The 22,009-nt window shown below is 47.8% G+C and overlaps 1 protein-coding gene across 2 annotated transcripts in view; it reads right to left on the reverse strand.

The window, feature by feature from the left end:
- Positions 1 to 22,009, reverse strand: part of LOC115309320 (cytochrome P450 3A14) — a 55,470-nt gene that overhangs the window by 23,429 nt on the left and 10,032 nt on the right. For both annotated transcript variants that reach the window (XM_029967544.4, XM_040504881.2), the window contains 3 exons: positions 19,730 to 19,855; positions 14,680 to 14,917; positions 472 to 602 (listed from right to left, as the gene is read on the reverse strand). In XM_029967544.4, coding sequence (XP_029823404.2) covers positions 472 to 602; positions 14,680 to 14,917; positions 19,730 to 19,855 — 495 coding nt within the window. The remainder of the gene's footprint in view (positions 1 to 471; positions 603 to 14,679; positions 14,918 to 19,729; positions 19,856 to 22,009) is intronic.

The raw sequence follows: 22,009 nt of genomic DNA on the forward strand, positions 1-22,009 counted from the left end.
TCCGAGCGGCTTCGCCTCACGAGGGTCACGTGACCTCACGGGGGTCGCGTGACCCATGTGAGGTCACGTGACGATGACGTCATTATCACTGATGACGTCATCGTCACTGATGACATCATCATCACTGATGACGTCATCGTCACTGACGGCGTCATCCTCATCGTCATCGTCACTGATGACGTCATCATCACTGGTGACGCCATCAACATCGTCATCATCACTGATGACGTCATCAGTGACGTCACGCGTCACATAATGCACCTCGCGGCGACGCCACTCAAGCCGGAAACGGGCGCCTAAGAGCTGCGCTCTAAAACAAAATTAGTTTAAAGTTATAGGAAAAATCAGATACGAAATCGGGCTTGGAAGCCACTGAGGTTTTCGTGAGATTTTTTAGCATTTTCGTGTAAGATGTACTATCTTCTCACAATTAGTAATCAACGTGTAATGCTAAAGAATAGCCGAACCCACCTCTGGATTTTTTTTACGCATCTCAATCACATTCGCCGTATGTTCGCTGAAAGTGTGAAATGAGAAGCTCCCAAAGATCCTGCTCAACCAAAGAACTGGAGCAGCCAGACGGCCAAACGAGGTTGTGCAGTCTGAAATGAAGAACAGAACGTCGTCATACTTCAATATTTGAACTGACGATGTACAATATACACTTTTAAAAACTTTAGCAGGCATAGGGTGATCATACCGCTCATATTTGAGAACGGGATATTAAGGTCAAGCGTAGGGGAGGGAAAGGGAAGGGGAGAAAGAGGGGGGGGGGCAAAGTGAGAAAAAAAGAAGCTCTACTACCATTCAGTTCCCCTTGAAAGCGCACACATGTACTTTACAACTCAACGAAAAACCCCTTTCCAGGGGTTTTTCGTTGAGTTGTAAAGTACATGGCAGCCTTTCTTACCCATTCTTTTAAGCATGCCAAACATGCCGCCTCCTCACGAAAGTGAAGAGGGTACACAAGTCTGAGCGGAGAAACCTTATTGACAAAAAAAGCCACAAAAGACAATCGCAAATGTTTTCTCTATTAAGAACACATTTTTATACTGTTTCCTTTAAAACACTGTCCCGCGTAATATTCTAGTTGTTTTCTCCCACTCGCACGGTCCTGATTTCGCAAGCAAGTTCACAAGAATATATAAGAGTCACCGGAATGCCGGCAAATCTTGAACACAATCTACATTCCTTTCGATTGTTCTTTTGCTTATAATCGTCGCTTGTTTTTACACACCTGCTGTAGAACACAAGTTTGGCCTGAAATATAGCGAGGTTAAACGTCGTTCACTTATGAAGGAGCACGCGCCGACTAAAGCGGTTACACCTTTACACTGTTAATAAATGTACGTTCTCTTTGTTGCTACCCGAAAAAAAAAGTGTTCCATGTTATTTCCTTTCGAAGGAACCGAAGGCACGCGCGTTTTCCGATCGAAACGCTCAGGAGCAGTAAAAAAGTAGACAGACTGGATGCTGTCTGCTTCAATTTGCCTCCCAGGAGTCGCCTAAACACTAGCGCCAGTCGAACCTCTAGCGTAAATTATAATAACTCCCTGTGTCCCTCCACTTGTTTTCGATACGAGTGAGGCCCACTTTACGCCGAACATTTGTCCAACCTCCAATGTGCGCTCCGAACACAAGCCTAAAACAATTGCCGAATAGGATAAATGGAGCAGCCATTACTAGACGGCGCGCACTTTTGGACAGGGCAACGTTACTTAAACACTCAGTTGGGAAACTCCCATAGAGGCGGCTTTGAAAAAGTGGCCTCAATCTGTCTCCGAGCACCGAGCTAATGACGAACACATCGCCACCATTTCTCCCGCAGCGGCCACTCGAGGAACTGCACGTGACATCCATTTTGGCTTTCAGAACAGATACAGCGGTAGAGGTTACAGGGTTTAAAGAAAAGTTTATTGACACTGTAAACTGCAAGACGTAAATCACACCGGTATACAATAGGAACATGTACGCTACAAAGATCCAGGGACGGAGGTAACGAAAAAACATAACTTAGCGAACCAAATATGGCCGCTGTTTACATCTCATCAGCACACACGAGGAGGGTTCTCTCCTTTACCTAAGAAATGTCAGTGTAAGCCAGGCGTAGCGTTCGGCTGGCTAACGTCACATCCCCCCCCCCTTTCACCCCACCCCACGCCTCTCACACCTGCGCGAGAGGCGCGAAAAGCAAGTGGATGTGACCACCGACCAGCCGGACGTAGCGGCAAGACCACCGCCTGAGGAACTCTTCCTCGCCCAACCAAAAGAGCTCGGAGTCTAGGTGACGGAGCAGGGTACCCCGCTGTCGAGAGAGGACTGGCCACATTGCACGAAATCGTCGTTGCTGGCCAACCGCCGCACAACGATTCTGCCAGAGGACCAGTTGGCCGACTGCCAACAGGAGCAGGGCGAAGCCCCCGCGGGGGCACCACCGCCTGACACAAAGTTCCAGATGCCGATACCCCGGAAGCCATGGTGCACCAAACGCCAAAATGAGCGCGCAACGGGACAATCAAAGAAAACATGGGAGTTTGTTTCTACCTGTCCACAGTTGGGGCACTTAGGGTCGGGAACAATGCCCCAGCGGTGGAGTCGTTGTCTTGTTGGAAGGACACCCCAGCCCCGACGCCACTCAAAATCCTCCACAGGTCCGGGAAGGCGGCGAGAAACCAACCAGGTCCACGGAAAGGCGTTCGCTCGATCCCTCTGCTCACGAGTGATACGGGTCACGCAGAGCTCTTCGACGACGCGAGCCGGTGGCACTTCGCGCACTTCGAGGTCTGGTAACGCCCGCCTCAACTCTTCTTGGCAAGCCACCACCGCTTGGTAAAACGGTGGCGTTGCTTCTGCGCTCGGGTAAAGGTTGCCCAACGCGCGAGGAACAAGCACTCGGCGCGAGGGCCCTAGAAAATAAAGAGCCAGGGACCGTGCCGGGTGATCCGTGTCATCTAACACCCCTAGAACAGTGCGGAGGGAGAGCAGGCGGCACACCGTGCTGACGCAGGGCATGCCCCTTCCGCCCAGTGACGTGGGAAGGCGGAGCACCGACCTTGTCACTAGCTCAGTGCCCCTGCTCCAGTAAAACCGGAAGAGACATGAGGTGATGCGGCTAGCGAATCGAGAAGGGGGAAGTGCAATGTGGGCAACATAGAAAAGTTGCCCACAAAAAACAGCTCTTACTAGGTAAGCTCTGTCGCGGAGGGAGAGCGTAAAGGTCCCTGCAACAGCCACCTGACGCTCAACGGCGGATGCTACAACCTCCCACGTGCGGGGTGCCACTCCACGAGAGTCAAAAAACACGCCGAGAACTCGGAGCTCGTTCACAATCTGGATATCCGCAGGTAGAGCGGGAGGGGAGCCTCCAAACTCCAAAGCCTGGCTCTTGGTAGTGTTTAAACAAGCCCCAGAGAGTGCGCCATACTCTAAGAATAGCTGTCCAGCAGCCTCAAAACTGTCAGAGTTGCGGACAAACAAACTGACGTCGTCTGCGTAGGCGCTAACCACGACTGAGTCCCGGCCGGGCAGCGGAAAGCCACAAATCCGGGAGCAGGATGCAAGACGTCGGAGAAGAGGATCAAGACTAAGAACGTAGAGTAAGGGAGACAACGGGCAGCCCTGTCGTACTCCCCTACTTACTGGAAAAGGCGGAAGAAGACACCCGTTGACTTGCAAATGGCCAGTCAGTCCGCTGTATAGGGACTGAAGTAACGAAATGAAAGTCTCGGGGAAGCGAAAGGCTCTCAGGACCTCGAACAGATAACTATGCTCAACCCTATCAAACGCTTTCGCTTGATCGAGGGAGACACAGGCCCCCGACAGATGGGTAAAATTCGCGTACGAAAAGAGGTCTCGTGTGAGTGACAGGGACGAAAAAATGTTTCTCCCAGGCACCGAACACGTTTGAACTGGGCTCACCACATGGGGCATGACCGTACGGAGGCGCGAGACGAGTAGAGAAGCTACCATCTTATAGTCTGCGTTTAACAAAGTGATAGGTCGCCAAGCCGCAGGATCCGATGAAGAGCCACCCTCCTTTGGGAGGAGGATGACGCGACCTCTTCTGAAGGATGGTGGAACTTCGCCTGTCTCCAGAAAGCCGTTCACAAGCTGGACTAGGGGATTCGCGAGGACATCCCAAAAAGTGACATAAAATTCGGCTGGTAAGCCGTCGGGGCCTGGGGCAGACCCGACTTTCATAGCCCGGAGGACGTCAAAGAGTTCCTCGCGTGTTGTAGGCCGGAACAGAGAGGAGCCGAGATCATCAGGGCAGGCCGGGAGATCTCCGCAAAAAAGGCGAACCCGCTCGGCGAAATTCGAGATGTTTACGGCGGGGTTCGAGCAAAATAGGGACGAAAAGAAATTTCGGAAAACCGCGCCAATTTCACGGGGGTCCTCCGAAAGGCTACCGTCCGCGAGATGTACACTGGGAACGTACGAGTACCCGTCCCCACCGGCGCGTGTGGCACGGAGGCACCGGAGCACCTCCGGGTCTTCCACCGGCTGGTCACGCAGCCGCTGCGCCACAGCACTTCGAGAGGACATGCTCAACAGACGTTGATGGCGATCGCGAAGAACCGTGAGGTACTCAAACATCAAGGAGGTGCGCACAACACCACGCTGCACAATGCGAATGCGACGGACAACCTCATTGAGGGCCTCCGTCGTGCGGCGCCGAAGCGACTTCCCAGCTGCCGTCGCGAAAAACCGGCAGTCAGACTTCAGCGCGTCCCACTGGGCGGGGGACAAGGCAACGGCCGTCAGTGACGCCCGAATCGATTGTCGTAAGCTAGAGATGGACGGTTCGTCCCGCAGTAGCGAGATATCTAGGCGCCATGTGTCGCCGCGTGGGTACAAAAAACCCGTCACATCAAAAACCGCTGAAACCGGGCGATGATCTGAAACATAGCCTGCAGCTGATGGAAAGGAAAGCACCTCGCAGCTGAGGAGACGCGATGCAAGATGTTTCTGGACATAGACGCGGTCCAGCCGGCTCGACGACGTGCCCCGCGACCACGTGGAGTCGTACGCAGCGCCGTGTAGTTCGACCCAGGCATCGCGCAGGTCGTGCAGCCCGAGAAGCCGAACCAGCTCCTGAGCGTCAGAGGTATTCCGCCCGCGGCCAGGCCCGCGAACGTCTCGAGAGGAGTCTATTACACAGTTGAAGTCCCCGCAGAGGAAGAAAAAACCGTCCTCAGGCACATACTGCAGAAGGCTTCTAAAAAAATCCCTCGCCGGCGTGTGGCCGCCACGAACTGGAGCGTAAACGCTTATAGCCCGAAACTTGGCATGACCGATAAAAAAACTGTACACAAGGATGCGACCGTCCGGGTCGCACAGTGAAAAAGCACCTCGCAAAAACGAAGTGCGGAATATTAAAACGCCAACACCACGCGCGCAAGAAGGTGCGAGAGAAAAATAACAAGGAATCGAAAAACGGGCCTTAAATTCTGCCACATCCCGGGCAGAAAAAAAATTAGTTTCTTGCAAAAAGAGCAGATCGCAGTGATTAGACTGGGCAAAGTGTATCACCTCGCGCTGCTTGTTCGGATTCCGAAAACCCTGCACATTTAACGTCAGAATGTGTAGGCCCATGAAAAAAAAGTAAAAGAAAGGGTGCCACCCCGTCGCCCCGGCGGACACGCCGCGTTCAACTACCGAAGTCAAAATGCACCTAGGGCGGGACGCGCTACCTGAAAGGCCGGCTGAGGCATGGTTGTATAAAAACAATATTAATTGTGCCGCAAAACCCTGCAAACTAAAGATTTTAAAAACATAACGCGCCCCCCTTTTTGTACTAAACTCCAATAAATTTCATACAAAACGAGCCTTTTTTCGTTTGTTTTTACGCAAAAACAGGCTTTCAAAAAGCTCAAGCTGACCACAGTACAGACAAATGATAAAGAGTGGCGCTGTTGTCGCATTTAGCTCGGTCTCGGTGGACGCCAGCGGCCCAGGTTCCGACGGCGAGTTTCCCAACTTAGTGTTTTAGTAACGTTGGGACAGGGTCTTTCAAAGGCCTAACTATACTTCGTTTCAGCTTCGGTCCGAGCGCGCACGATGTTATAAGCCAAAGGGCCAATCAAACAGCGCAAAAAGCGCACCGTCAAGGTGTGCTCTCTGCGCTTGATAGGACTAGCCGGCGGAGGAGCGCGCACAGAGAGACGGCGAATAGCGGCTGGTCCTATCAACTGCAGAGAGCACGCCATGACGTTGTGCGTCTTTCGCTGTTTGATTGGCCCTTTGGCTCATAACATTGGCCGCGCTCGGACCGAAGCTGAAACGAAGTATAGTCGGCTACGCTCAATCACGTCATTTTCTAGCCGGAGGAATCCAAGCTCGCACTGACGCTCCGACGTCGCCACACGCTCTCATCTATCTCCCTCGGTTTCGCTCCGTATAGGAGGTATCAATGGACGCCATATTTGAGGGCGATGTTTAGAGCGCAAGCTCGGAACGGGCACACGCGAATAGCCTGTCCTAAGACCGGCAATCGTGATGGTGCCAAATGCGCTTTCCAAAAGAACTGCTGAAGCTCGCCTTCAACTCGCGCTCAGCGGCCGCGCACACAGATACGGCGCAAAGGGTATATTCCCTATCGGTCCGGCACATCCAATGTAAGAAGGCCATAGTGCAGAATTTTTTTGAACGCCAGCCCGAGGAAGCGAGCTCGGGGCAAGGACTGGGTACGTGCGCCGCGTCCGCGTTGGACCGGGACCCCTGTCCTCCTTCATTTGGGCACCAGGAGAGAAGAGCACATGGCAAAGCAGCGCGAGGAAAAAAAACAGCACGCGTCATACAGCACAGCGTCAAAATAGCACGGCGACAAAACAGCCCGCGTCAAAACAACACGCGACAAAACAGCAGAGATTCAAAACGGCACAGCGATATAAGAGCGCGTGCCAAAAGAGCATGGCGTCAAAACAGCACCGCGACGAAACAGCACAGCGTCAAAATAGGACATTGACAATATACTAGGGTTTTTCGGTTGTTTTATTCCAAGCCGAAGTTTTCGGTTTATTACGGTGATCATTTGCACACTGATAAACTTCTTGGTTCTTTTCGGTTTATTGATGAAAACCAGTATACTGACGACAATGCAATATTTAAAAGCGTTTGTTTAATATGTGTAGTGAGTAAACCAGGTACTGGTTTTCTTATTTGTTGCTGTCAGTGGCAGCCGAAGCGACCTGTTCTGCGAGACGCACTGGATCCCTGTTGTTATCTGACATTATTGTCGTGTGCTCGTGTTTGTACACAAGACGAACATGAGGTTCAGAACCACCTCGGTCGGAGAGGCAAATATCAAAATCCAGAAATTCGCAAGCATTGTACTCAATGCTTTTTTTTTCCCCATTTTCACGACTGAGAGAAGGGGTAAATTCACGCCGACCACACAAACGACAGTACAACAATCGTATTTATGCCCTCCTCTTGTAGACGGAAGCAACGGGTGTTAAAAAATGTATGGAATTTACGGATGCCCTTGATTTTCATTGTTCAGTTCACAATTGAACACACTTCTTTGAACCAAAATTTGGTACACAAATCCGTATCCGTGAAGCTATTGAATATTTAAGTTACACCGGCCTCGAGAGTTCCAAAAGCCGACTCTCTACGGTCAACAATGAAAATTCCCTACTTTTTTCTACCCGCGTACGTCACCGGCGGGCAGGCGAACGAGCACGCCGGGCAGCCGCGAAGTGGCTTTGTGAGCGCCGGTGATCGAGATTATTCTAGAGCGCCGCTCTTAGGCGCCCGTTCCCGGCTTGAGCGGCGTCGCCGTCGCCGTCGCCGTCGGCGTCGGCGTAACCGCGAGTAACCCTCGTAACCCTCGTGAGGGTTACGAGGGTTACAAGGGTTACTCTCACGAGGGTTACCCTCGTAACCCTCGTAACCCTCACGAGGGTTACGAGGGTTAGTTACCCTCAAAAGGGTTACCCTCACGAGGGTCACGAGAGTTATGAGAGTTACCCTCACGAGGGTTATGAGAGTTACCCTCACGAGGGTCACGAGAGTTACCCTCATGAGGGTCACGAGAGTTACCCTCACGAAGGTCACGAGAGTTACCCTCACGAGGGTTACTAGGGTTACCCTCACGAGTCACGATGGTTACCCAGGTCACGTGACCCCCTCCCAAGGTCGCGTGACCCCCCGAGGTCACGTGACCCCCATCGACGTGATCGCCACTGATGACGTCATCAGTGACGTCACGGTTGACGTCACTGGCACCCGCATCGTCATCGTCATCATCACTGATGACGTCATTAGTGACGTCATCGTCATCATCACTGATGACGTCACTGATGACGTCATCAGCATTGTCACGTGACCCCCCAACCGAGGTCACGTGACCCCCCGAGGTCACGTGATCCCCCCGAGGTCACGTGATCCCCCCCGCGAGGTCACGTGACCCCCTCCCCCGAGATCACGTGACCCCCCACCGGGGTCACGTGACTACCCGCAGGTGACGTGACCCCCCTCAGTACCCTTCCGTACTCCTCCTCAAGAGCTGCGCTCCAATTCGGCGTTACAGGGATTTGTAAACGGCTTTCATTTTTTTCACAGCTTCAAAATTGAAATTTCATTTGCAATGGGTAGCAATCTGTGCTCTGCTGTAGATTGTAGGAACAGTGCCGGGAAAAGCTCCTCCTTTACACTTGTGGATGTTAAGCAATGGAGTCCAGCAAGGTCAAGGTGCTTTTGCCCGAGCTGTGTGCCGAGAGAACTACAGGTTTTCCCGCTCATTTTAATCCAGGCGACGACCAATTTAATCCCGGGGTCACTCAATTTAATCCAAGCGCCATACAATTTAATCCAAGCGCCACCCAATTTAATCCCGGGGTCAGTCAATTTAATCCACAATATATATATGGACTTATTGTGTTCAGTGGTCGTGTTTTGCTTACACATTTGGTAACTTAGAATAATTGTTTATACAATTTGAATTTTTGAGGGCAATTGAGAATTTAATCACTAATGTGATTACTTTGAGTTACTAGTCCCACTATTGACGAGGCTTAATTGATATGTTGGTTACTCTTTTTACAGCGCAGCTCTTAGGCACCCGTTTCCGGCTTAAGCGGCGTCGGCGTCGCCGACGCCGTCGGCGTAACCACGCGGTGCATGATGGGCAAATTCCCCCGCTAAATTTAGCAAAACATTTCCCCGCTAAATCTAGCGGAAAATTTTCCCTGCTAAATCTAGCGGAACATTTTTCCCGCTAAATTTAGCGGAAAATTTTCCCCGCTAAATCTAGCGGAAAATTTTTCCCGCTATATTTAGCGGAAACTTTTCCCCGCTAAATCTAGCGGAAAATTTTTCCAGCTAGATTTATCGGAAAATTTGCGCCGCAAAGTCTAGCGGAAAAGCTTCCCCGCTAAATCTAGCGGAAAAATTTTAAGCTAAATCTAGCGGAATGTTTTTCCTGCTAAATCTAGCAGAACATTGTCCCGCTAAATTTAGCGGACAATTTTCTCCGCTAAATCTAGAGGAAAAATTTTCCCGCTATATTTAGCGGAAAATTTCCCCCGCTAAATCTAGCGGAAAATCTTCCCAGCTAGATTTAGCGGAAAATTTGCCCCGCTAAGCCTAGAGGAAATTTTTCCCCGCTATATCTAGCGTAAAATTTTCTCCACTAAATTTAGCGGAAGAATTTCCCCGCTAAATTTAGTGGAAAATTTTTCCTTCTAAATTTAGCGGGAAATTTTCCCCGCTAAATCTAGTGGGGACATTTTCCGCTAGATTTAGCGGAGAAAACTTAAAACTAGATTTAGCGGGAAAAAATTTTCCGCTAAATTTAGTGGGAAAAATTTTACACTAAATTTAGCGGGGAAAATTTTCCACTAGATTAAGCGGGGAAACTTTTCCGCTAGACTTGGCGGGGCAAATTTTTCGATAAACCAAAAATTTTCCGCTAGATTTAGCGGGGAAAACTGTACGGTAGAGTTAGCGGGAAAAATGTTCCGCTAAATTTGGTGGGAAAAATTTTACACTAGATTTCGCGGGGAAAACTTTCGGCTAAACTTAGCGGGGAAAATTTCCGCTAAATCTAGCTGGTAAATTGTTCCGCTAGATTTAGCGGGAAAATTTTTCCGCTAGATTTAGCGGGAAAACTTTTCTACTAGATTTAGCGGGGAAACGTTTCCGCTAGGCTTTCCGGGGCAAATTTTTCGCTAAATCTAGCTGGGAAAAGTTTCCGCTAGATTTAGCGGGGAAAACATTCCGCTAGGTTTAGCGGGAAAAAAGTTTCCGCTAAATTTAGCGGGAAAAATTTTACACTAGATTTAGCGGGGAAACTTTTCTGCTAGACTTAGCGGGGAAAAATTTCCACTAGAATCTGCGGGCAAATTTTTCGTTAAATCTAGCTGGGAAAATTTTTCGATAGATTTAGCAGGAAAAGTTTTTCGCTAGATTTAGCGGGGAAATTTTCCCGCTAAATTTAGCAGGGGAATTTACCCATCATTCACCGCGTGGTTACGCCGACGGCGGCGGCGACGCCGACACCGCTTAAGCCGGAAACGGGTGCCTAAGAGCTGCGCTCTAAAAAGAGTAACCAACATATCAGTTAAGCCTCGTCAATAGTGGGACTAGTAACTCAAAGTAATCACATTAGTGATCAAATTCTCAATTGCCCCCCCAAAATTCTAATTGTACAAACAATTGTTCTAAGTTACCAAATGTGTAAGCAAAACACGACCACTGAACAGCCCCAATGAGTACATATATATATATATATATATATATTGTGGATTAAATTGACTGACCCCGGGATTAAATTGTGTGGCGCTTGGATTAAATTGTATGGCGCTTGAATTAAATTGAGTGACCCCGGGATTAAATTGGTCGTCGCTTGGATTAAAATGAGCGGGAAAACCTGTAGTGTCACGTGAAACAATCATACTTATGCTCGGAATATGTTATAGCCGCGTGATGCGGGATGAGTATCCTTCTGCAGCTGGAACAGCTTCAAGAGCTGCAAGCGCAGACTCAATCCGGCTGTATTTGGCCACTACGACATCCATTCAAAGAGGAGCGCTAATGATACCGAGAGAAAGAGTGCACATTTTAACACTATATACGACATCTGACGCAGTCACATTTGTTGTTCAGAATTGCTTGAGTTATTTCAACTTATTTCATTTTTTTTAATAAACGTTATATCCGTTTGGAACATTTTATCTTGCTCGGACTACTCTCGGAGTTCCACTTACGCGGCCGATATGTTGACGACACTAAGTGAAACGTTTAAACAAAAATTCAAGTCTGAGTTTATACGTGAATTTCGACATATTGCTAATTGTGTTTGGTATTACAGAGGTTCGTGGAACAGGTGCTGAGCCCCATTAATACATGAAGGAGCCGTTGCCCATGGTCTGTCAAGTGTTTGGTGTGGAATGATCTCTCACAGAAGGGGTGTTGAAAACATCTTCATTTTATTCTATTGCGGAGAAATGTTATATAGGGCTGAAAAGCTTTTTAAAACCATGAAAAGAATAAATATCGCTGAGGGGAGACATGTAAATTTACGGCTGGTGCAAACTGTTCAACACCAAAACTTAATTTAAAAACAGGGCTATTATAGATTTACCTCCTTCCGATGTGTACTAATGGATTAGTGATTAACCGCATTGTATTCATCTCTGACAAAAAAAATAATATCGGTACACATTGTTTTAGTAACTTTTGTTTACTTACTTTGATTAAGAAATTATTGATGCAATTTTGTACTTTACGCTTTATTGTAACGTCAAGCAAATGTTCTTTATTAAGATGAATACTGCATTTGTGTATTTTATACGGCTTTCATTGCACCTTGATGATTGCTCGGTGGCTCATTTTAGCACGATCTTTGTGAACAGTAACCCAGCTGTCTGGTTTACACGAATGTTGTTCATTCCGTTCCATACATTTTAATGTGTACGAGAGCCACAGTCTAGTTGTGCCAGGTCAGAGCCCAGCACGCGCATGCTCGCCGCTTCGGAAGGCGAGCAGAGTACGCGCCACACGTACGAACGCTGAAAATGGCGCCGACCAGAAGCAATTGTCTGGAATGGTCTATCACTATTCTCCTAAATTAATCAATCACCAAGGAACATATGCATGTTACAAGAGTAGTTACACGTGCAGGCGTCAGCAACAGTAACCTGTCTACAGAAATTCTAAAACAAATGGCACGTACCTTCAGGTAACACGAGCATGTGGGTTATCTGTACCGGCATGCCGAGAACTTTCCGTAGTGTTTGGGTATTTTTTCAAAGAACGTATTGCGTTACTTTTCGGCCTTTCTTTGCCAGCTTAACTGCCAGCTTGTGATAAAAGTATACCGAATTTGCTAGCGATTTCACGAAACTATAGCGAGCCGTGGCTTGAGCGTACCGAGTTGCAAAAACGATTCTCTAAAACTCCCATTTGCTTCTGTTTTTTACTTTCTCATAATTCGATCAACATGTTAGGCAAAATCCTACTTTGTGCAACTATATATTATTATAGCAGAAACGCCCCTGTTAGGCTCCCTATTGGACGCGAGAAGGCGGAAGCGAGCGTACCCGATTGCCAGCAGTGCGCCTCGCTGCCCGCCGGTGACGTCAAGTTTGGATGACGGGGAGAACTAGGAAAAAACTGGGGAGAACGATGTACTGCTTTTTCCAGCAAACAAAATATAAATTTCTTTATTAACTAAAGGGTGATTCAAGGAGACGCCAGGCTCTTTAACTCGACCGAAAAATTCAGTTTCTTAACTTATCGCGCTACGACTTTGTGCAACGTTGCCCACAGATGGTGCTTTTTTTTTTTTTTTTTGTAAAATTTGCAAAGAGCGAATTTACCTGAGGAAAAAGTAAAGAAAGAAAAACGCTTAGCTCCTATGGAAACGCAGCGAAGTCACCGGTCTTCAAACAACACGGTGCCGTTCCGCACGGGAGGCAAGAGATGGCGCAAGCGGTCGCGACGCCAACTGCCGCCAACGAACGAGCATACGACACCGAGAGCCGGTGTCTTTAGCAGACAAGGAACTGCAGTTCCTTGTTGTTACCGCGCCTGTTTTTGTTTCTGCGACTGTCGGCGCCTGCGGAACGCGCGCCGCTTTTGGGTCGGAAGATCGTCTGCTAAATACGCCGGCTCTCGGCACCGTATGCTCGTTCGTTGGCGGCGTTCGTTGCGCCATCGTTTGCCTCCCGTGCGAAACGGCGCCGTGTTGTTTGAAGACCGATGGCGTCGCTGCGTTTCCATAGGAGCTAAGTCTTTTTCTGTCTTTAGTTTTTCCTCAGGTAAGTTCGCTCTTTGCAAATTTTACAACAAAAAAAATGCACAATCTGTTGGCAACGCTGCACAAAGTCGTAGCCCGATAGGTTAAGAAACTGAAATTTGCGGTCGATTTAAAGAGCCTGGCGTCTCCTTGAATCACCCTGTAGAATAAATCTACAGGAACGAAATAGCATTTCGGAATCAGGAAGCCCTACGCGTTCGGATGATGCCTTTAGATTGAATAGCTGAAAAATCGACGGAGTTTTCCTTTCACTGCACAGCACTCGTCGAACGCGTTAAGGCGCAGAACGCCTCCGTCTAGGTTTAACTCTCGCATTCGAACCCGTTCGAAAAGTCATTCGCATCAGAGTTCGTGGTTTTGATGTCCCCGCGCGTTTTCACCACCTCCTCTCCCTAAAATTCTCGGCGCATTAGAGTAGCACTTTGGTCGGTGCGCGCAGAGGTGGTCTTCGATTGCTGAGTCGCGAACTGTAGAGCCGAGCCCGGAGGCAGTGCAATACCCGTTGGTCGGCGCTCCGGGAGGCTCGAGGCTATACATCACCGCTGAAATGCCGCTATATATTTTCTATTTATTAATGAGAAAGCATTAACTGGGTCTCGAGGAGCGAGCTGACGTCATCAGTTTGAAGCGCAAAAACGGCTCCTAGTTTCCACGATTTCGCCTTCGGTTCCAATGGTGGCGCGCGTCGATGGGGCTCCCATTGGCTGCTGCGCCATGGCCTCCGAGATCCTGAAGCACGCGCGCGCTAGTGCGTAGCAGACGACAAAAGGGGTGGACGAGCAGACGACAAAGGGAGCGGACAAGCGGCTTGCATGCTTTTGTTTTACTATCGTCAATCGCCAATGCCAAACGATCATTTTTGTCTTCGAAGATCAGATGTGCCTCGCGTTTCGAGCTGCACATGTTTTAATTGCCTGTATGACTTTCGAATCAAAAACTTGCGTTTTGAGATTTTTTTTTTCGGTTCGGTTTTTTTTGTATCGGTTTCTCGTGCATTTACCTCGAGTTTAAATGTTTGTTTCCTTCATTTGATTGTGTAACTTACAGAATAAGTGTGTTGCATTATCTCTTTCGTACTTGTGTTTCGTGCAATTAACTCCGCTATTTAAACAATATTTTTTTTAAATTAATTTATGTGTTGTGTTTCACTAGACTCCGCACGTAGACTTCGTCAAGTTTAAAATTTGCAGCCGTGTCGTATTCACAGCCTACTTTTTTTTATCTAGGAGGTACGCGTGTTTATTGTTCTCGCGCGCTATCAACCCTACAGCTCCCTTCCGCTGCTGATACAATATTTCATTGCCTTGTTCTGGTGTAACCGACGCCCACACGAGCAAGCTAGGTCCATCGAGAGTTCCCAAATAGAGATTCCTTCTAAGACAAAAAACAAAAAAAGAAGCAAAGCTGCTTACGGGCCAGCATGTGAAAGGGTCCGATCATGACTTCCCTCAGTGTTCGCTGCGCCGTGATGAGAAATGGATTGTTCGGGTCCTTCTGAAAACAGGTGTCGATTCCGAACGCTGCGCGACCGACGTAGTCCATCGTGAGACTCTGGAACGTCTTCAGCATGTTTATCTCTTTGCCCTGGTCGGCTAACTCGCCCAGGACGTCCATGAAAACGTCGCCACCTTCAGCGATGTGGTCCATCATCTGCGCACACAAAGTCGAAAACAAAACCGACCTTATAAAAAGACACTCTGACTTTAATTTTTTTTCTTTTTTGAAGTCACAATGAATTGTTCGAAAGTCACCAAATATTTGTAACTCCAACGAAATACTCTAAAACTCATTTCATTACTTGGATCCCCCGAGCCGAACATGGAACGCGGTGCTATCGCAATGCTTAAAGGCAAAGAGGGCGACTGTGAGGGGGAAATAACCCTATAAATCTGTTTCCAAAGTGCAGCACCGCGCATATACTAGAACTGCCACTCGGCCTCAGCTTGTGAAGTTTATGCGACGCACTGGGAACGAATGCGCGTAATAATGTACGCATGGTCGAACGACATTAAAGTGTATTTTTTTTTTATCTATATGAACTCACTATGATCTTGGCAATCACAGGCCTCATTCTTCTTAACCCGGAATTTACTATCTCTCAGTTCGATAAAGCTATTCAGAAAGCAGCAGATAAACGTGATTCCAAGACCGACAATTTTTACCCGCCACTTTCCAGGGCGTAGCATACAGCAAAACTTCGAGGTCAAGCTCGCGCTATAATGAACAGAATCCGTTGCGCCATCTTTTTGTATTGTTTGAATGGAGTGAGCATTTCCAACGTTCATTTCACAGCGTCAATCGTCCAAGCAGTCGGAAACTATTTGTGCCGCCCAAAGGTACATCTGTCGTCCGGTTTACAGCAACGTTACTAGAACAACTCCGTTGCGATACTACCATAGAAGCATGATGTTCAAAAGTGCCTTGGAACCGTACGCGAGAACCGAACTGAACGCGATCGCAACGCCGCCATTTCTGCAACAGTGGTGACTCTGGGAATAGCAGGTCTGTACGTATCGGTTCAGGCCGAGTCGCGCAATTACCGGTAACGCCATCTCGCAGTAGCTATATAAGTCAATTTTCATGTTTTCACTCTCCGGTAAAGGGCGGCGCTGTAATCGTTTCCCGTTTGCTCTCGGTGGACGCGAGCGGTCCAGGTTTCAAGGGCGAGTTCCCCAACTGAGTGTTTTATGTCGCATTCGTCTGGGGCGCGCACGGCACCGAGAAAATGTTGCCCCTAAGGCCGCGCCACTGTGTAGGTGCACCACACGACGCACTACCAGGCGAACGCGAAGGATCCTACCGTGCGACGCGCTCGGTGCGGTCACTGCAAGGGCAAAACATGAACGGGTGGACGGTAAAAAATATCCGCAAGAGTGGGGCGGCGGCTGCCGCCGTCTAGCGAAGAATGAAAGTAACAAATTGTCTTTCAGGTGGATGGTTCAAGTATGTACTTGTTAGACCAAAATTCGCCCTCCAACGTAAAAACCGAAACACATGGACTATGAAACAGGGCGTTTACACATACGCGATTTCATTTTCGGACTGGTGACAAGCGATAGGTACACGTCCGGTGTGAAAATCAACAGAGACGAGGGCACGCAGGGGTTAAAAGAAAAACAAGAAATTTACTTAGGCGATAAAAAGCCGCGCACGGCGACAACACGACAAAACCATCAGAACGCAATGCGAACACGCGTTACTCCAACAACACACTCACGAAACTTCGGGCAGCGGGGCCGCGAAAAAAACAAGACAGCACTCAATTCCCGACAGAACGCGAAACAAATCACCGCTCGCGACACAAACTGCAGCCGACAAACAAGTTCGCCGGTGCAAAGAAGACGAAAGTTCCGAAAAAGGAAAGTCCCCACTGCGGGACCCAAAGTCCAGGGAAAAACGAAGTCCGAATGCTCACCGACGTCTTGAATCCGACGAACGACGAAAGCTGCACGTGCCCGGCGTGGTGGACTGGTTGCTCGGCGGCCGACGCAACGCAGCACCGCACACACCAGACATGTACAAATTACTCAAAAAAGGTAGTTAAGTTAAGTTACTGAGTATCGACGCCAAAAGTAATTGGAGTAGAGTAGAAATTACGCATTTGTAATAGTAATTGAGTAAACTACTAACTACTCTAAAAAGTAGCGAGTTACTTTGAAGTTACTTTCGAAGTTACTTTTTTATATTTTTGTGGTAGCAAAAGGAACAGCAGTTTTGATCAATGAAAAACCCTGCGAGCCTAAAATAAATGCAGTCTATTTATAGCTTGCGTTTGCGCCAAAATAATTTATTCGGTCGGAGAAGCAATTGACTTTCAAAGTTCTTGATAGGAGAGTTTTCCCCTTTTCCTTTTAAAGACGTCCCCAGCCGAGGTAAATAGACGTTCCACCATGGCACTGAATAGAACGGCAGCGTTGAATTTGAGAAACAGGCTGTGCAGGGTCGAGTAAGCGAGTGTCGGCATCTTAGGTGTCCATGACGAAACATGTGAGGTTTGCCTCGAGTAGAGGGTCTTTTATAACAAACTTTCCTAGTTTTTCTTTTTTCTTCGTCAAGTTGAGATTGTTATGACTGGCCCCTTTTTATTCCGACGTCGTTCTGAGAGTACGCTGAGCGAGTGCACCAGACCGTCAAGGGTTCAAGTCTCGCGCCACGACGATGAGATCATCAGGACGACTGCGCGTCCCGTTGTAGTGCTAGTGCTACGCTACTGAAAAAATAAATGTTTTGGTTTAACCGAAGATGAATCGAAGTATACTTCGCCGCTGACGCCGGGTCCAACAAAAGGATCTCCCAAGGGTAACTCGCAATCCTCGCCGGCGACTGCAATATTCTGACGCTCCTGACACGCCTGACAAGTAAATCGTTTTTAACGAAGAGGAGGTCTCCCAGGCATGGATGGTCGGAAGGACACGAAGGATTACGTGAACAAGCATCGTCGCTCGTATACAGTTACAGCTGGAAGCAGGAACGTGCTCCCATGAACAGATTATCCGTGCCAGGGTTTGTGCGCGGGGGAGTCCGGCTTTGCAAAGGCGTATGCGCTGACGACAACGCGACCATGGGAACAGGCGCCCAGCTGCGAGGTCATTCCAGTGGCGCCTCCCGTGGAACCTACCGCTTGAGTCAGAACTCTCTAAAGACAGACAACAACTCTCGGAGTGTCCCCGTCTTTCACGGTTGCAGCTGGAGACGCGGCGCCTGCGTGCATTACCGGATTAGGTCAATACCCGACCAAGGCTTGTTAAGCATCTCTTCCTGCGTTCGTGCGTGCCGGTGTTATGTTTTGGCTGCTCGTCGCCACCTTGACCCAAGGACGCCTTCCCGAACAAGGGGGCCCCTTGTTAGGGAATGCCACCTCATCTGCCGGCGTCTTATTCATTTCTGCGCTCAAACTTTCGTGATGGGAAAAATTAGCACTATATAATTTCGAAAGTAGTTAGTAATTTGAGTAGAAGTTACCTGAAAAAAGTAGTTAAATTAAACTACTAATTACCTAAATCAAGTTGTAATTGAAAGTTACCAAGTTACTCGAAAAAGTAGTTAAACTACAGTAGTTTGAGTAGTGTAGTTGAACTACGTCCAAGTCTGGCACACACACACTTCCCGAAAAGGGAAAAACCGACGCCCGTCGTCACTGCTGGAATCGTAGCCAGAGCAGAGGGCTTGAGGGAAAGAAGATAGCGGCGCCGGCATCACGTTCTCTCGAGCTGCGTGCCGCCATGTTTCGCGAGACGAGACCGACGACGAGGCGAGAGAGAGAGAGAGAGGAGGTGCCGAAGGAGGCGGAGAGCGTTAACTCAAGGTCGCAGTGCGCGGACCTGCATGGCCTCCTTCCGACGGTGCAGCTGGTGCAGCAACGCACCGGTGCCGCGCGCCGCATGAAGTCCCAGGCGAACGTAGTGCAGCCGCACCGACACGACCAAGCGAACGTGACGCGGCCGTCGGTGCAGCGCGGTGCGGTGCGGTGCGCCCCAGTTGAATGTGCCATTAGTAACGTTGGTTTACAGACATGCGCACGTCAAGATTGCGAGAGCTACCCGTGAGATGGCGCCGGTGTGCTAGTGTGTTAAGTGGTTGCAAGAGAACAAAATACACCCGAGCACACTCAAACGCTAATCTGTGAAGCTGCATCAGGCGTGCGTGCCTTCCCTTCAGCTGTTGTTTTTTCCCCTTGCTTTTTGTCAGAAATTTACATTGAACAATGTCATCCTGCCAGCTTAGCCAACGCGAATATCTTAAATGAGTGTGAAGACGCGGAATCGAAACGCAGCCTAAATGTATCGTTTTTGCCTTCTCCATAAAATGTATCACCATTGTCCACAACTAAAGAACGCTTTGTTCTCGCCCCCGATAGAACATCATCCGGCCTGAATAACTCTTGTGCAGTTAAACGAATTTCCTTCAAAACTAACGCGTTCAACGAATCATCCCTCCCATTTGCCATCACAGAATGGAACAAAAAGTACGGGCGCAAACGAGCTGGTGTACATTGCACATGGTTGAAAAAAACCCGAGACTGCGGGTAAACGACACAACACTAAAAAGTCTCTATTGCGGGTAAACGACACAACACTAAAAAGTCTCTAGAGACTTTTTAGTGTTGTGTCGTTTACCCGCAGTCCCGGGGTTTTTTCAACCACATACAGAATGGAACCAGGTCCTTCCTCCATCGTTCGCACCACTGATGCCACAGTGTTTTACGATCTCTTGCCTATTATAGATAACTTATCCTGTTTTTATTTTTTGTGTGTTCTACTATTGTTATATTATTGCGTCTGCTATTTCATTCATCGTTAAACTGCCCCCCCCCCCACCACTTTATGTAAAGCCCTAACCAGGCCTTTAAGGTAGAAATAAATAAAATATGAAATGAAATGAAATTTTACGGCGCTCGCTAGGGCCGCTGCGCAAAACTTGATAAAAACAAGCTTACATAGAGTCGATCGACCCAACTCTTACCTGCTTGAGCTTCAGCCTGGTGAAACTTGACGTGACGCAGGAGCGCATGCTCTTCCACTCGGAGCCCTTCGTGTGAATCAAACCTCGGCCAACAATTGGGTGCATCTCGTCGGTTCTCATAGTAACCTGGGTGAAAACGTAATGAGTTTACCTTTCGGGGCCGAATGAAGAGATCTGGAATACGTCGAATGCATAAATGTGGCACGATTTCCCCCCCTTCTTCAGCATTTCCCCTCTCCTCCATGTCTTTCCACGAAATGTCGGATTTTGAACCATGTAAGCAACCATATAAATTTGAGCGGACTTCTGTTTTTTAGTAATACACTATTTTCGTCGCGTCTCCCAAAAAAATATTTAAAAAAAATTATATTTTAAGCCAGAAGACACAATGCTATTCTACGCCGATGGTAATCAGACGACTGCTAAAAATTAAAACAAAAATAATTACTTGGCTCATTTTCATATTGTAATATCGTGCTTAATGTTCTACTGCCTATGAATAAAATCGCAAGGGCAGGCGGCTGAATTACGCTACCTTAGATGTCCTTTTCACCAAAACAAAAATAGTTATGCGCGAGTGTTGCACCTTTCGGCTGCTGAAGTTGTTCGGCATTACAAAACACACTCTGGACAAACCATAACCAAACTGTAATTTCTTAGTTCACTGACAACTATAGCTGCTCTCGCCACGAACTAATGTGCAGAAACTTCACATTCTGCGAATCTGGTTTTTATTTGCAAGCGCAGTGCCCCACATCTTTTCCCAGCAAACGCTGCCTTGTTCATGAACAAGTGCGTGCTTCTGAATAGCCAACGCCACGGGCAGCCGCCAGCTTCAATCACGTCATCTACTTTGACAGCTTAGCAAACACGTGGCGTATTGCTCCGATCTCCTGCCCATTCTAGTGACCCAAGAAACGTGCACTGGCACGCACGTCGGGGCAAATACACCACGTGGTTCGAAGGTGACCAGCAATTTGACCCGTCAGCCCGCACCTTCGACGAATGCCAGTCTTGGAGTAAAATGAAATATGGCTTTTCATTACTATTGAATAGGAACCGTCCCCTCAGTTGGCAAGTCGGTGTAAACAGTGATTTAATTTTTTTAACTTAATCTGTCGCTCACCTAGAACGGATTATAATAACCTTTCAGTCTAATGCCAGAAAATATGTGCAGGGTGCCCCCCGAAAAATGTAGTTTTTTTTTTACCGTATAAATAAACTAGGCATCGCCGAACGCTCATTTTCCGACCAAAATGTAGGGCTAGAGGTTACAACCAGATTCCAAAGTTTCAGCCCGATCTGATACTTTATTCAAAAGTTATAAGTGTATTTCTGAAAAGTTCATTAGGAAAAGGGCAGCCGACGGAGTTTTCAAATACAAGGGGCTCTATAAAACCAGAAACCGAAAATGGGTGAAGATGGGCTTCATTTTCCTATTGAAATTTTCAGAAAATCACTTATAACTTTTGAGGGCTGAAACTCTGGCATCTGGTTGTGACCTCTAGTGCGACTTTTGGGTGAAAAAATGATCGTTAGGCAATGCGTAGTTTATTTTTGCGGTGAAAAAAAGAACCTGTGAAATATTTTCTTCTTACACCCTGTGTGTCATGGCCGACGAAACAGCTAACACGTTTACGCCATCGTGAGGAGCCCAAAAATTTTAAGTTTAGTTCGTGTCTCGGTATCATTGGGCAAACGTGAAAGGTCGTAACTAGATTTTATTGCTGTCTCTACCATTTATGTGCACCCTAACAACATTTCTGACATCAATTTCGTCAAACAGAAAAAAAAAAACATTAATAAAATTGCATTGCAAGGTAACCTCGTCATCAGGACATCGCAAACAATAAAATCCAACTGGTGCATAAAAATTTAAGGAATTAAAACTTTAAATTTTCTGGGCGAAACAAAAACAACTCTGCATATTTGCATCAACCTTGACTTGGTCAAAATTATGGCGGCTGCAAACGCTTTGCAACTACTATAGCACTAGACTATCTGCACAGTGGATCTATGACGTGGACTTTTGCATTCCATTTTCTGGAACTGAATCCAAATTTATTTACTGTAGCCAAGCTATAGTTATGAGCGACCGTACTCCTTGAATTTCTGTCTTCTTTTTAGCGCTTCATGAATGATTTCCCGAGATGTACGAACGCGCGAAACTGCACAAAGACTGCCACAGAAAACGTTAGTTAAACAAATTCGCCATAAATATACACTTACTCTCTCAGTTATTAAAATTAAAAAGGTAATAATAGGTATTTCAGTTATTGC

The sequence above is a fragment of the Ixodes scapularis genome, unplaced genomic scaffold, assembly GCF_016920785.2.
Source record: "Ixodes scapularis isolate PalLabHiFi unplaced genomic scaffold, ASM1692078v2 PGA_scaffold6__148_contigs__length_123643588, whole genome shotgun sequence".
In the NCBI taxonomy this organism is placed as follows: Eukaryota; Metazoa; Arthropoda; class Arachnida; order Ixodida; family Ixodidae; genus Ixodes; species Ixodes scapularis.